This window comes from Vicia villosa, linkage group LG6 (genome assembly GCF_029867415.1).
Source record: "Vicia villosa cultivar HV-30 ecotype Madison, WI linkage group LG6, Vvil1.0, whole genome shotgun sequence".
Taxonomy (NCBI): domain Eukaryota; kingdom Viridiplantae; phylum Streptophyta; class Magnoliopsida; order Fabales; family Fabaceae; genus Vicia; species Vicia villosa.
The window spans coordinates 48,238,672-48,252,780 of NC_081185.1; the positions used below are offsets into that span (position 1 = coordinate 48,238,672).

General features: G+C 40.6%; 1 protein-coding gene across 1 annotated transcript; it reads right to left on the reverse strand.

Moving 5' to 3' along the window:
- Positions 1–3,317: 3,317 nt before the first annotated feature.
- Positions 3,318–13,713, reverse strand: LOC131613633 (uncharacterized). Its single transcript, XM_058885285.1, has 3 exons — positions 13,285–13,713; positions 11,664–12,392; positions 3,318–4,007 (listed from the first exon to the last, which is right to left on the reverse strand). The coding sequence occupies exons 1-3, from the start codon at positions 13,711–13,713 to the stop codon at positions 3,318–3,320; spliced, it is 1,848 nt and encodes a 615-aa protein (XP_058741268.1).
- Positions 13,714–14,109: the final 396 nt, after the last annotated feature.

Here is a 14,109-nt window from a genome sequence, read left to right on the forward strand (position 1 = left end):
ATATGAGGTTATGTTTGATGAATCGGGTAACCACTTGTCTTGTTACATTAGTGTAGGAAGTAGCCTCGACCCACTTGGTGAAATAGTCGATGGCAACCAGTATGAATCGGTGTCCATTAGAGGCTTTGGGTTTGATCATTCCTATCATATCAATCCCCCACATTGCAAACGACCATGGCGAGCTTAGTACGTTCAGTGGATTTGGCGGTACGTGTACGTTGTCAGCATATATTTGGCATTTATGACATGTCCTTGCGTATTGGAAAAAATCAGCCTCCATTGTTAACCAGTAGTACCCCGCTCTTAATATATTTCTTGCCATTGAATGTCCATTTGCATGAGTTCCAAAGGTTCCTTCATGGACCTCCTTGATGATCTCTTTGGCCTCATTCTTATCCACACATCTTAGTAACACCGAATCGTAGTTTTGCTTGTATAGGACATTACCATTTAGGAAGAACTTAGATGCCAACCTCCTTAGTGTCTTTTTGTCAATTGCGGAGGCGTTCTCTAGATATTCTTGTTTCTCCAGGTATTTCCTAATATCATGGTACCAGGGATTGTTATTGGGTTGCTCTTCGATCGTAAGGCAATAGGCTGGTTCGTCGAAGTGTCTGATTGTTATCCGAGGTTCGTGATTTGGCCAGGTTACTTTAAACAAAGAGGAGAGTGTTGCCAACGCGTCGGCCATTTGATTTTCCTCCCTCGGGATATGATTAAAAGTGATGGTCTCAAACTCAGCCATTAGTTCCAGTATGAGGTCTCGGTATGGGATTAGCTTTGCATCTCGCGTATCCCATTCTTTATTGACTTGGTGGATTACCAACGCTGAATCCCCATATACCTTGAGTAATTTAATCCTTAGATCGATCGCAGCTTCTAGCCCCAATATGCACGCTTCGTATTCAGCAATATTGTTGGTACAGTCGAAACATAATCTCGCAGTGAAGGGTATGTGACGATTGTCAGGAGATGTCAAGACTGCCCCTATGCCATGTCCTAGTGCGTTTGAGGCTCCACCGAACGTAAGGGTCAACACCAATCCTGGTTCGGGTCCTTCATCGGGTCCAGGTATTTCATAGTCTCTTACTAGCATAATGTCCTCATCAGGGAAGTCGAACTTCATAGACTGATATTCTTTGATGGGCTGATGAGCTAGATGTTCTGCCAGTACACTCCCTTTTATTGCTTTTTGAGTGACGTATTGAATGTCATATTCTGACAGTAGCATTTGCCATCTAGCGATTCTTCCTGTGAGAGCCTATTTTTCGAACACATATTTCAAAGGATCCATCCTCAATATTAACCATGTGGAATGGTTCAGCATATATTGCCTTAGACGTTTGGAGGCCCATGCTAGGGCGCAACATGTCTTTTCCAGCGGTGAATATCGAGATTCGCAATCGGTGAATTTCTTGCTAAGATAGTAAATAGCGTGTTCTTTCCTGCCAGTTTCGTCTTGCTGCCCCAATACGCATCCCATAGACCTTTCGAGGACGGTGAGGTACATGATCAAAGGTCTTCCTGACACGGGAGGCACGAGTATCGGTGGTTCTTGTAAATAACGCTTTATGGTTTCGAAAGCTACTTGACAATCGTCGTTCCACTTGATTGGTTGATCTTTTTTTAGTAATTTGAATATGGGCTCATATGTAGCAGTTAAGTGCGAGATGAACCTTGAGATGTAATTCAAACGACCTAAGAAACCACGAACCTCCTTTTCTGTTCTTGGAACGGGCATTTCTTGTATGGCTTTCACCTTGTCAGGATCTACCTCTATGCCTCGTTGGCATACTATGAATCCCAACAGCTTTCCCGATCTCACGCCAAATGTACATTTGTTCCGATTCAGCCTTAGCTTGAACTTCTTCAAGCGTTCGAACAACTTTTGCAAGTGTGTGATGTGTTCCTCTTCAGTACAGGACTTAGCGATCATGTCATCCACATATACTTCGACTTCCTTGTGTATCATATCATGGAACAGTGTGACCATAGCTCGTTGATACGTTGCCCCAGCGTTTCGCAATCCAAAAGGCATCACCTTGTAACAGAAAGTACCCCAAGATGTCATGAAGGTGGTTTTCTCCATGTCTTCGGGAGCCATTTTGATTTGATTATACCCAGAAAATCCATCCATGAATGAGAATACTGAAGCTTGTGCGGTATTGTCCACTAGTATATCTATGTGTGGCAGTGGAAAGTCGTCCTTTGGGCTTGCCTTATTCAGATCTCTCTAATCAACACACATGCGCACCTTCCCATCCTTCTTAGGAACTGGCACTATATTGGCGATCCAAGGTGGGTATTCAACTACGGCAAGGAAACCTGCGTCAAACTGCTTGAGCACCTCTTCTCGGATTTTATTATCCACGTCGGGTCGAACTCTTCTGCGCTTTTGTCTGACAGGTGTACAACCCTCTTTGAGTGGTAGCCTATGTACGACGATGTCTGTATCCAACCCAGGCATGTCACGGTATGACCAAGCGAATATTTCTACATAGTCATGGAGGAGTTTGACCAGCGTTGCTTTTATGTCCTCGTTCAGTGTTGCCCCAATCTTGATTTCCTTGGGTTCTTTGTCGGTTCCCAAATTTATGATTTCGATGGCTTCTTGAGGAGGGAGCATGCTTTTGGGTTCTCTGTCGATTAGCCTTGACAATTCTTCCGGAAGTTCATCGTCTTCCTCAGACTGATTAGCGAGAGCCTCGAGTTTACATTGAGTTTCAGTAGTATTATTATCGGTGATGTTAGAAGGTGATCTGTACATGTTTATGTTTTGTTTTTAGTATGCAATTATGATTGTGCTTTTGTTTTATGCAAGAATGTTATTTGTCATTTTTAAGAAAGTAAATGCAAGAACGAGACGATGTTTTCAATACCAAATGCAAACGACAATTTTATTAATAAACTCAACTTTGAAAGTAAATGGGGCCCTTACAAACCAACTCTATGCTTCGGGCGAGGCATGAGCGACATTGTTTTTTTTATTGATTAATTGATTGAAAGGGAAATAAAAAACACGACAAAACAAATTACTTTGAAATAGAAACTATCTCCGGTATCTCCAGGCTTGTCCAATTTTGAAGTTGCTCTCCTGGTCTGATCATTCGGATGAAGTTGGATGTACCCTCCATGCTAGATATCATGGATACATGTTCATATCCGCCTGTGACAAAAGTTTGCGTGATCGGAGGGAATCGTTGTTCTTCCTTTGCAGCCTTCCTTGTTGGTTGGTATCCTAACCCCAGACGATCTTTCTTCTCTTGCACTTCTGGAACCTTGCCCCAGCCTTCCATTTTCATGTCTTGCAGGTCTTTCTAGGATGCTACCGCCCTTCGTATTTTCTCAATTGGTAGCGTGACAGCAGTTGAGATTTCTAGTGCTTGGAACGAGGTCTCTAATGCCCCTTCTCCAGCCTCGATGTATCGGTACGAGTCTAGATTGCTAACAATTATGTCCTCCTCCCCATTGACGGTCACTATATAATTTCCATTCACAAACTTTACTTTCTGATGAAGAGTAGAGGTGACTGCCCCAACAGCATGAATCCAGGGACGTCCCAATAAGCAGGTATAAGCAGGTTCAATCTCCATTACTTGGAAATTGATGCAAAATGTATGGGGACCAACTACTACAGGGAGGTCTACCTCTCCAAACACCGGACTTTGTGATCCATCGAAGGCTTTGACCACCAGACGACTTGGTCTGACTACCAGACCTTCCAAAGCTATTTTATCGAGAGTAGATTTAGGCATCACGTTTAATGATGACCCTGTGTCAATCAGAACTCTAGATAGATGAGCTTTACCACATTGTATGGAGATATGCAAGGCTTTGTTATGTTCTTTCCCTTGTGGGGGTAGCTCATGATCATTGAAACTTAGGCATGCCCCAGCAGTAAGATTAGCCACCATTCCATCAAATTGATTTACAGCGATGTCTTTAGTTACGTGCACGGCGTTCAGGATTTTCATCAAGGCGTCTCGATGTTTTTCTGAGTGTACCAACTGTGAATACAAGATCACACTCAAAGATGTTTTTGATTCATGGAAAACTCAAATAAGCATTACAACAAGGCGGAAGCAGAAAACTCAAAGAAAAACAAGCATTGATCACTCATGATAGTACAGGTTGATCTATTATGCTTATAGGTTGACTCAACACAAGCAAAACAAGAAGAATGCAGAAAAGCAGCAGTTAGGTCGACCTACTGTCAACCTAGGTCGACCTAAAATGAAGAAAAATCCATATACCTCTGCTAGGTCGACCTACACAACAACTAGGTCGACCTAATCTAAGAAAATGTTCCCAGAACGCATCAGAAGAGGATTCTGGTCGACCTACCCCTTCAACAGGTCGACCTAACTGGGAGCAAACTTCAGCAAGCACTGCTAGGTCGACCTAACCTCTACAAGAGGTCGACCTAACTGATCAAGAAAGTCCAAAATTCAGTTATTCTTGGTTCCAACTGTTATGCAATCTTATATATTATCAAAGGTTCATTATTCAACACAACACCAACGACTGAAAAATACACAAACGCTTCTCATCTTCGTTCTTCATCATCTCCAACACAATTACACATAATCATTCTTGCGTTGCGGGTTAGTGATGAGTTCGATAACGTCCATGGAACGGAATTGAAGATTCCTAGTGGGTGAAGGTTTGTGGGGTTTGTTGGTGAATAAAATCTGCGGGTTTTGTCCTCCACGACGGGTGGTTCTTGGGGGTTTTTATCAAGAGGCGTTCATTGAGGATTCGGCTGAGTGTAACGATTGAGGAACTGGGAGTTCAAGGAATCAAGACACTGCAGAAGGGAATCAAAGTGAAGCTCTTGGATAACCTTGATCTTGCTCAAGATTAAGGGGGAAGAAGATTCAAAGGATCGACATAATTGGTTTATCGTTTATCGCTTTGTTATCTTCTTTGTATATACTACTTTCAACATTAATGAAAGATTACCCAATTTCAATTTGGAATTGGGGGCAGACGTAGTCGTAGCGAGGACGATCGACGAACTGCCTAAACAAATATCGTGTTCTTGTCGCTTTTACCTTTTCATTTACATTTTGTTCATATTTGGTTATAATAGCAAATTGATCAACGATTCGAGTGTTAAGATTGTGAATTAAGTACTTACATAAACATCACAATCCACCACACATTGAATTACCTTCAATTTGATCATTATCACCAAGTGTTTGTATATTTGTTTCTATCACTCTTACTGCATTGCAAACATTGTCCATCATACAAAAAGTTAATCTGATTTTCAATAAGAGAAACGCTTTGATTCTGCAACATATACTCTTATCATTCAACTCAAGTCTTTGACTGGTTTTTAAACACATATATAATCGTTTCGATAGTGGTTCGGAATAGACGCGAGTCGATTCAGAATCACTTCCGCTGAAAAGTCGTTTAAATCCGTAAAACTGTGAACGATCTATTCACCCCCCCCTCTAGATCCTAAGGCCAGCGTCTAACAAGTGGCATCAAGAGCTCTGGTTTATTCCGTGCTACGTGAAACACTTATTGGAAAGATGGCTTCCGGACCTAAAGGGTCTCATAATAGAGCTCCAGTTTTCAACGGTGAAAACTATGGCTATTGGAAGGATTGTATGTGTGTCCACATCAATGCAATTGATAGGAACATCTGGACAGCTATTGTCAATGGTCCCTTTCAGATCACCATGACAAATGCAGCTGGTGCAGTTGTTCCAAAACCAGAAAATACTTGGGATGCTGAAGATGAAAAGAGATATGCATACGATTGGAAAGCGAGAAACATTCTAATCTCAGCTCTAGGAGTTGATGAATACTATCGCGTTTCCCATTGTAGATCAGCTAAAGCTATGTGGGACACATTGCAAGTTGCCCACGAGGGAACGGATGATGTCAAACTAGCTAGGATCAATACGTTAACTCAAGAGTTCGAACTCTTCCACATGGAAGATGGTGAATCCATCGAAAACATGCAGAAGAGATTCGTTCATCTGAAAAATCGGTTAAATTCACTTGATAGACCTGTTTCCAATGCAGTTGCTACTAACAAAATCTTAAGATGCTTGAACAGGGAATGGCAACCCAAAGTTACAGCAATAAAGGAAGCAAATGATCTAAACACTTTAGACATCACAACTCTATTTGGTAAACTAGAGGAACATGAACAACACCTTAAATGCCTTGACATGCATGAGAAAAGGACAAAGAAAGAAAAGAACATGGAGAAAGAGGTAGAGAAGAAGTCAATAGCTCTAAAAGCTTCGAGCTCCAAGACCTCAAAACGAGAGCCAAAGGATAGTGACACAAGTGATGACGAAGACTCCGATGATGAGGAAATGGGATTGTTTGTGCGAAGATACAACAAATATCTAAAGAAAAATGGAGCAAAACATTCCGACAAAGGCTTGATCAACTATAGAAAGCAATCAAACATGTTCAAACCAGATGACGACAACAAAGGAAAGATCAAAGGTCTTTGCTTCAATTGTGGGAAAGCCGGTCACTACAAACCGGATTGTCCATACCTTAAGAAAGAAAAGGAGAAGAACCAAAGCAAAGGTCATAACAAATCTAAAAGAGCTTACATAGCATGGGAAAGTGATTCATATAGTGAAAGCTCATCAAGCGATGAAGAAGAATCAGCAAACCTATGTTTCATGGCTCATCAAAACAAGAAAAAGAAAGCTGTAAGTCATCTTAAACCTGAACTCGTAGATAAGGTATCTCATTCTCAACTAAAACTTGCTTTTGAAGAATTACATAGAGATGCAATTAAAGCTTTCAAACTTTTGGCCTCAAATAAGAAAATATTTTCATATCTTGAATCAAAAGTTGAGAAAACTGAAAAGGATATGGAAGCTTTAAAACAATCTATGCTAGACATTCAAAAGGACAAAGTTGAAATAGATCCTACATCATGGTTTGGTTGTGAGACATGTCACATTTGGCAAAAAGAAGTAAGAGATCTAAAAACCAAGTTAGACAAGGCTCTACAACCAAAAGTGACTTTTGCGGTTGATCCAAATAAGTTCAAAAGATCGTATACTCCTTTATATAGTAAATACACTTTTGTACCAAAAGTATCAACTAGCAAAACAGCATATTCTCATCATATTACCTGTCATTATTGTTGCAAAAAGGGACATACCATTGAAAAATGCAAATTTAGGAGAATTTTAGTTCCTAAAGGAGTATTTCAATGGTTGCCTAAGTGCAACAAATTGTGTACTCACCATCCAGGACCCAATGAAGATTGGGGACCTTCCACTCTAATTTAATTTCGCAGGAAATGTGTCTTGACATCGCCGAAAGGTGGTGGTTCCTTGACAGCTGGTGCTCAAGACACATAAAGGAAGACATACCACTCTTGGTATGTCATCTATGAAGACAGATTGAAGAACCATACTTGGCAGAGGAAATGTAGGTGTTCTGGCCATCACAAATGTATAAGATACATTACAAATACAGTTAACCCGAAAAACACATAGGACGCATTACTTGATGTGCAAATTGGCAAGTTGCATTGCAAAGAGATTTTAAACCTATTCTTAGCAGAATATTGTTTGGGACTATGTCCCGCATCCGGGAGAACATCAAGTAATCGATACTAGATGAGTTTTTTCGCAAAAATCAAGCAAATCAACCTGTGAAACATTCCATCAAAACAATTCATCATCAAATCTAGGTGTATGGCACACTAACAAGAAGACTCCACACAATGATGACAAAACACCTACATATTGAGAAAGCGGTAACATGTTTATTGTTCACTTCCAAAAATTTTATTGATGCTATAATATGCTATCAATTAACATGCTTATAGTGACTTCATGTGTTCTTATCTACTCTTCTCAAATACATATGTATATGTGTTCATCATTTTCATTCATAACATACAATGTTTGGGCGTTCAAGCAAATGACAAAACAAAAATACATCATATAGAAACATTTCTAAGGCATTTTCATCATTTAAGGAAACGTAGGTCGACCTACTCTGTATTTGAGTCGACCTACAGAAGAAGTTTCTTTACAGGAACTAAAAAGGTCCAGTTGCGTCGACCTACTCACAATTTAGGTCGACCTAAATTGGTCATTTTTTTTGTTACTTCTGTTAGGTCGACCCAGCCTCACTTTAGGTCGACCTACTGCTGTCATTTTTCCAGATTTGGGTCTGTTAGGTCGACCCGACCCATTCTCATTCATTCAAAACATTCCATTCTTGCATTCCCTCTCATTCTCATCACATTTGGTACGGCTAACCCTAATTCCTCAAACTCAAAATTGTCCAAAAATCATCCCTCTCACACAAAGCATCTCCAACCATGCCTCCAAAATCAAGAAAAGGAAAGGAAATTGCTTCTAGTTCATCATCTCAACCGGTAAGTGCTCTTGTTCATCCTGATTGTAGAGAAAATTTTGAGAAGTGGCAGATGAAAAGAAAAATTGTTAAGCAATATACCTATGATCCAAATCTTGTCGAAAACATGCATATCCCTGATGTCGCTGCTTTGATTGAACATCAAAATATTCATCCCTTAGTGCAATGTGATACTCCGTACTGTGAAAATACCGTTAGGGCTTTCTATGCAGGATTTACAAAAGGGGATGGTTGTAATTTCCGTTTCAAAATGGGCTCTAGGTCGCATGTTGTTGACAAACGGGTTTGGATTAGTATCTTTGGTCTGAAAATTGTAGGTGATGAACTCTGTATGGTAGACGGGGATGTACCGGGAAACTATGACCATGAGGCCTACATGAAGACTATCCTCAAAGACCCTTCCGTATTTGACAGATCTAATGAAACAATAACATCCGGTCATCTGAAGCGAGATCCTAGGCTCTTGAATTGGGTAATCTCAAGAATCATTCGACCAAGGGCAAGAGGATATTCGAGAATTGAAAGGAATGAAGTGGTGCTCATGTATCTGCTGCAAAATAGAACACGTTTACACTGGCCTCACTTCCTAGCTGCTAAGTTTCATGAGGTCAAACAGAAAACTACAGCCCTGTGTTATGGATCAATCATTCTAACAATTGTCAATCACTGCGGTATGCGACTTGATCACTTACACTACACTCGCATACATCAATCTCAAGAATTCTCACAAACCACCTTGACTCTTATGGGATATCATTGGAATCCTGTTAGGAAAACCTATTATCTCATTCAAAAGGGAACAGGGAAGGTTATCTACAACTATGATGATCCCACGGAGTTTGGAAACAATGTAGGAAATGAGGAAGAGGGAAATGATCAAGAAATAGCAAATGATGAGGATCAAACCATGGAAGACATAGCTCATGACACGGATCCAAATTGGCAATATGTTCCGTCTCAAGAGGAAGAAATTCCTTGGGGATACACTGCTCCACCTCCTCCTGATCAATCCAACATAGTGTCTATGCTTGAAGCTATGCAACTTCAACAACAGTAGAACTTTGAAACACAGCAACTTCAGTTCCAAACCATGCAGCAGCTTCAACAAGATAGGTATCATGAACAACAACGTCAATATCAATCGCTATATAGTTTGGTTCAAGACCACAAAAACGATTTTGAGACTTTTGCCTCCAACTCTACTCTAAGACAGAATCAGTTTGAGGAAACGGCATTGCATCGTCATGCAAACATAAGTCAAAGCTTCAATACTCTTAACATGTCTGTGATGGATCTGTTGGAACAAGTTGAAGAAGATCGGCCTCACACATTTCAAAGAGGAAGAGGAAGAAGGGGCAGGCGTTAGGATGGATTCTTCATCATATCATCATTTCATTTCATTAAGCATTATGTTAAAATTCTATATGATGTAGTACCTTTTTGTGTTATTTTCTATAATTCTCTTGGACTACTATGTATGTTGTGGTGTTTCTTTAAAACATGATTGGCTCTTATTGGTTCAATATCTACATATTATCTATTACTATGAATGCCGATATCTTCTTTATATCTTTCTTGTTACTCTCCTATTCTGTCTCTTTGTTTCTCTTTTTGATGGTGTCAAAGGGGGAGATAGATGCAATAGATGATGAGTGATGCTGAGTGTACGGGGGAGCTTTGTGAAGAAATTGCTTGGTTGAGAGATAGATGCTGAATGTACGGGGGAGCCTTGGTGAGTCCTTATCACTTATCACCAAAGCTTCGACGAATGGTTTGCCATCATCAAAAAGGGGGAGAATGTGAATACAAGATCACACTCAAAGATGTTTTTGATTCATGGCAAACTCAAATAAGCATTACAACAAGGCGGAAGCAGAAAACTCAAAGAAAAACAAGCATTGATCACTCATGATAGTACAGGTTGATCTATTATGCTTATAGGTTGACTCAACACAAGAAAAACAAGAAGAATGCAGAAAAGCAGCAGTTAGGTCGACCTACTGTCAACCTAGGTCGACCTAAAATGAAGAAAAATCCATATACCTCTGCTAGGTCGACCTACACAACAACTAGGTCGACCTAATCTAAGAAAATGTTCCCAGAACGCATCAGAAGAGGATTCTGGTCGACCTACCCCTTCAACAGGTCGACCTAACTGGGAGCAAACTTCAGCAAGCACTGCTAGGTCGACCTAACCTCTACAAGAGGTCGACCTAACTGATCAAGAAAGTCCAAAATTCAGTTATTTTTGGTTCCAACTGTTATGCAATCTTATATATTATCAAAGGTTCATTATTCAACACAACACCAACGACTGAAAGATACACAAACGCTTCTCATCTTCGTTCTTCATCATCTCCAACATAATTACACATAATCATTCTTGCGTTGCGGGTTAGTGATGAGTTCGATAACGTCCATGGAACGGAATTGAAGATTCCTAGTGGGTGAAGGTTTGTGGGGTTTGTTGGTGAATAAAATCTGCGGGTTTTGTCCTCCACGACGGGTGGTTCTTGGGGGTTTTTATCAAGAGGCGTTCATTGAGGATTCGGCTGAGTGTAACGATTGAGGAACGGGGAGTTCAAGGAATCAAGACATTGCAGAAGGGAATCAAAGTGAAGCTCTTGGATAACCTTGATCTTGCTCAAGATTAAGGGGGAAGAAGATTCAAAGGATCGACATAATTGGTTTATCGTTTATCGCTTTGTTATCTTCTTTGTATATACTACTTTCAACATTAATGAAAGATTACCCAATTTCAATTTGGAATTGGGGGCAGACGTAGTCGTAGCGAGGACGATCGACGAATTGCCTAAACAAATATCGTGTTCTTGTCGCTTTTACCTTTTCATTTACATTCTGTTCATATTTGGTTATAATAGCAAATTGATCAACGATTCGAGTGTTAAGATTGTGAATTAAGTACTTACATAAACATCACAATCCACCACACATTGAATTACCTTCAATTTGATCATTATCACCAAGTGTTTGTATATTTGTTTCTATCACTCTTACTGCATTGCAAACATTGTCCATCATACAAAAAGTTAATCTGATTTTCAATAAGAGAAACGCTTTGATTCTGCAACATATACTCTTATCATTCAACTCAAGTCTTTGACTGGTTTTTAAACACATATATAATCGTTTCGATAGTGGTTCGGAATAGACGCGATTCGATTCAGAATCACTTCCGCTGAAAAGTCGTTTAAATCCGTAAAACTGTGAACGATCTATTCACCCCCCCTCTAGATCCTAAGGCCAGCGTCTAACACCAACAGCGAGAGGAGTGATATTTTGGACGGAGTTTGGTGCAACTGGTCCACCACTCTGTAATCACTTTTCTTGATTAACGCCAAAAACTCTTCAGCATCTTTGTTAGTGGTCTCTTTGTCTTTGGATATACCTTCTTCAGTCGGGACCACAGTAGCTTGATTACTTGCTTGTGCTAAGTTCTCATTTGGTTTAACAGTATTGAATTTGCGACCACTACGAGTCATGCCCCCGGGCCCAACGATGTTTGTCACATCAGTAATAGTACTAGAATCATATTCCCAAGGGACCGCTTTCATTTTGTCCACAGGATATGGCTCTCTGACTGGGATGATCCTAGTGTGCACTTGCGTGAGTATCAGCAATGGTGCTTTGGCGCAGGGGATGATTAATGTCTTCCTTGCCCATGGACTAGGTATTATCAATGGCTCATTCCTCTCTAGCATAGCCACATACTCCTTTTCAGGATGCTCCTTAAATTGAATTACTCCTTGATCCACGAGTCTTTGCAGGGTGTTCTTAAAGGCTTCATTGTGTTCTAGGATGAACCCCTTTGCGAGTAGATACCTCTTAAGGGCATCTATAGGGGAACTCCGTTGTTGAACTAACTCTTGCTCAGTGACTACCTCTATTGCATTGATTGCGCCATCATGACGAGGCATGGGGTTTGTCTTCACGTTGGGTTTGTCAAAAGCAATTGCCCTGACTCTATTAGGTCTTGAACCTTGTGCCTGAAAGCCCAGCACTTTTCTAGTGTGTGTCCAGGAGAATTGGCGTGAAATTCACACCTTTCATTAGGTCTGAAGTTGGGCGTAGCTCTTCCAGGAATCGGAGGTGGCATAGGTCTGAGTTCTACTAATTGCTCATTTACCAGATATTTCAGTATTTCACTTCTGGAGGTGGGCAAAGGGTCAAATTTCCTTTGTGGCGCTAGGAATCTATTTTGTTGCGGCGAGTAAGACATAGGAGGTCTAGGCTCTTGATGCACTACTGCGTTGGTCTCCCCTTCCTTCTTTTTAGCGAAGGTTGAGGTGGGCCTCTTTGAGTGATAAGAGTTAGATGATGTTCCTTGTATCTTCCCATCTTTGATTCCGTCCTCAATTCTTTCTCCGATGACCACTAGATCTGAGAATCCCGAGGATACACTTACGATCATCTTATCGTAGTATGGTCCTTGTAGAGTTCTCATAAACATGTCACCAGCTCCTTTTCCAGTAACGGAGGTTGGACTCGGGACGCCATTTCTTGCCATCTTTGGGCGTATTCCTTGAATGAGTCTTCCTTCTTCTGGGACAAATTTTGTAATTGCATTCGATTGGGTGCCATGTCCAGATTGTACTTGTATTGCTTTAGGAACGTATTAGCAAGGTCGTTCCAGCTTCGGATATGTGTCTTTTCCAATTGCATGTACCATTCAACAGATGCCCCACTCAGGCTGTCTTGGAAGAAATGCATCATTAGCTTTTGGTCATTGGCATAAGCAGCCATCTTCCTGACGTACATGCGTAAATGACTTCTAGGGCATGTAAGTCCTTTGTATTTTTCAAAGTTGGGTATCTTGAACTTATGAGGAATGGTCAAATCCGGCACCAAGCTCATTTCATAGGTATCCACATCAAAGACGTCATATCCTTCTACTGCTTTCAGCCTTTCTTCTAGCGCCTTGATTTGTCCACTATTTCTAGCACTTTCTTCAGAATCAGATTGGGTTTGCTTATGTTGGGGTTCCTGATTTGTTTCATCCGCCTCCCCATATTGTAAATCCACGTAATCCTCATCCTTAGGAGGATTGTTAGCAGGGATGCGAACCGTGCGAGGCGCCCCCTCTTTCTGAGTGGTGGGAATGAATCCTTCATGGGAAGCTTCTCCCTCTTCATGGGTTCTGGTAACTCTCTTTGAGGAGTGGGCATTTGACTTGTGAGGATCAAAGCCTCGAACAAATCCTAACAGCGGGTTGCCATCATTCGGTATTTCCTCATACTGGCTCCAAGCTTCCCTAGCCTTTTCCTGTTCATCTCTGATGTCCTTCATGAAACTCAACATCTGAGCCATTCCTCCCTTAATCTCATCTACAGTACCTTTCAACTGGGTCACTTCTTCGCGAAGGGCGGCTTGATTCTGCTCTAGTTGTTCCATGGCTTTCTTCTTCTGAGCACGGGTTTGGTATGGTGGTATGGTTGCTTGATTGCCTTCTCCAATGGTGTGACTGGAGATAAAGATAGTTTTTTTTCTTTTAATGCTTTGAAAAATAAATTATGGTATGCATGATATGAATGTTATGCTTATGCTATGTTCATGTCTTATCCACATTATTATAGTAAATATATATATTATTAATTTTTTATATTCTTTTTCTTGTACTTTCCTCTCTTTTTTTTTATATGTAATTATTTGGTGAATAATATAGGAACCATAAGTAATGCGAAAAATAAACACACTTGATTAATT

Excerpts from the sequence above, each read along its gene's own strand:
- LOC131613633 (XM_058885285.1), bottom strand. The coding sequence starts at position 13,713 with ATGGCTCAGATGTTGAGTTTCATGAAGGACATCAGAGATGAACAGGAA. Across the intron at positions 12,393-13,284 it reads AAGCAGTAGAAGGATATGAC|GCACAAGGTTCAAGACCTAA; the intron begins GTCTTTGATGTG and ends CTGGGCTTTCAG. Across the intron at positions 4,008-11,663 it reads TATCACTCCTCTCGCTGTTG|TTGGTACACTCAGAAAAACA; the intron begins GTGTTAGACGCT and ends TTGTATTCACAG.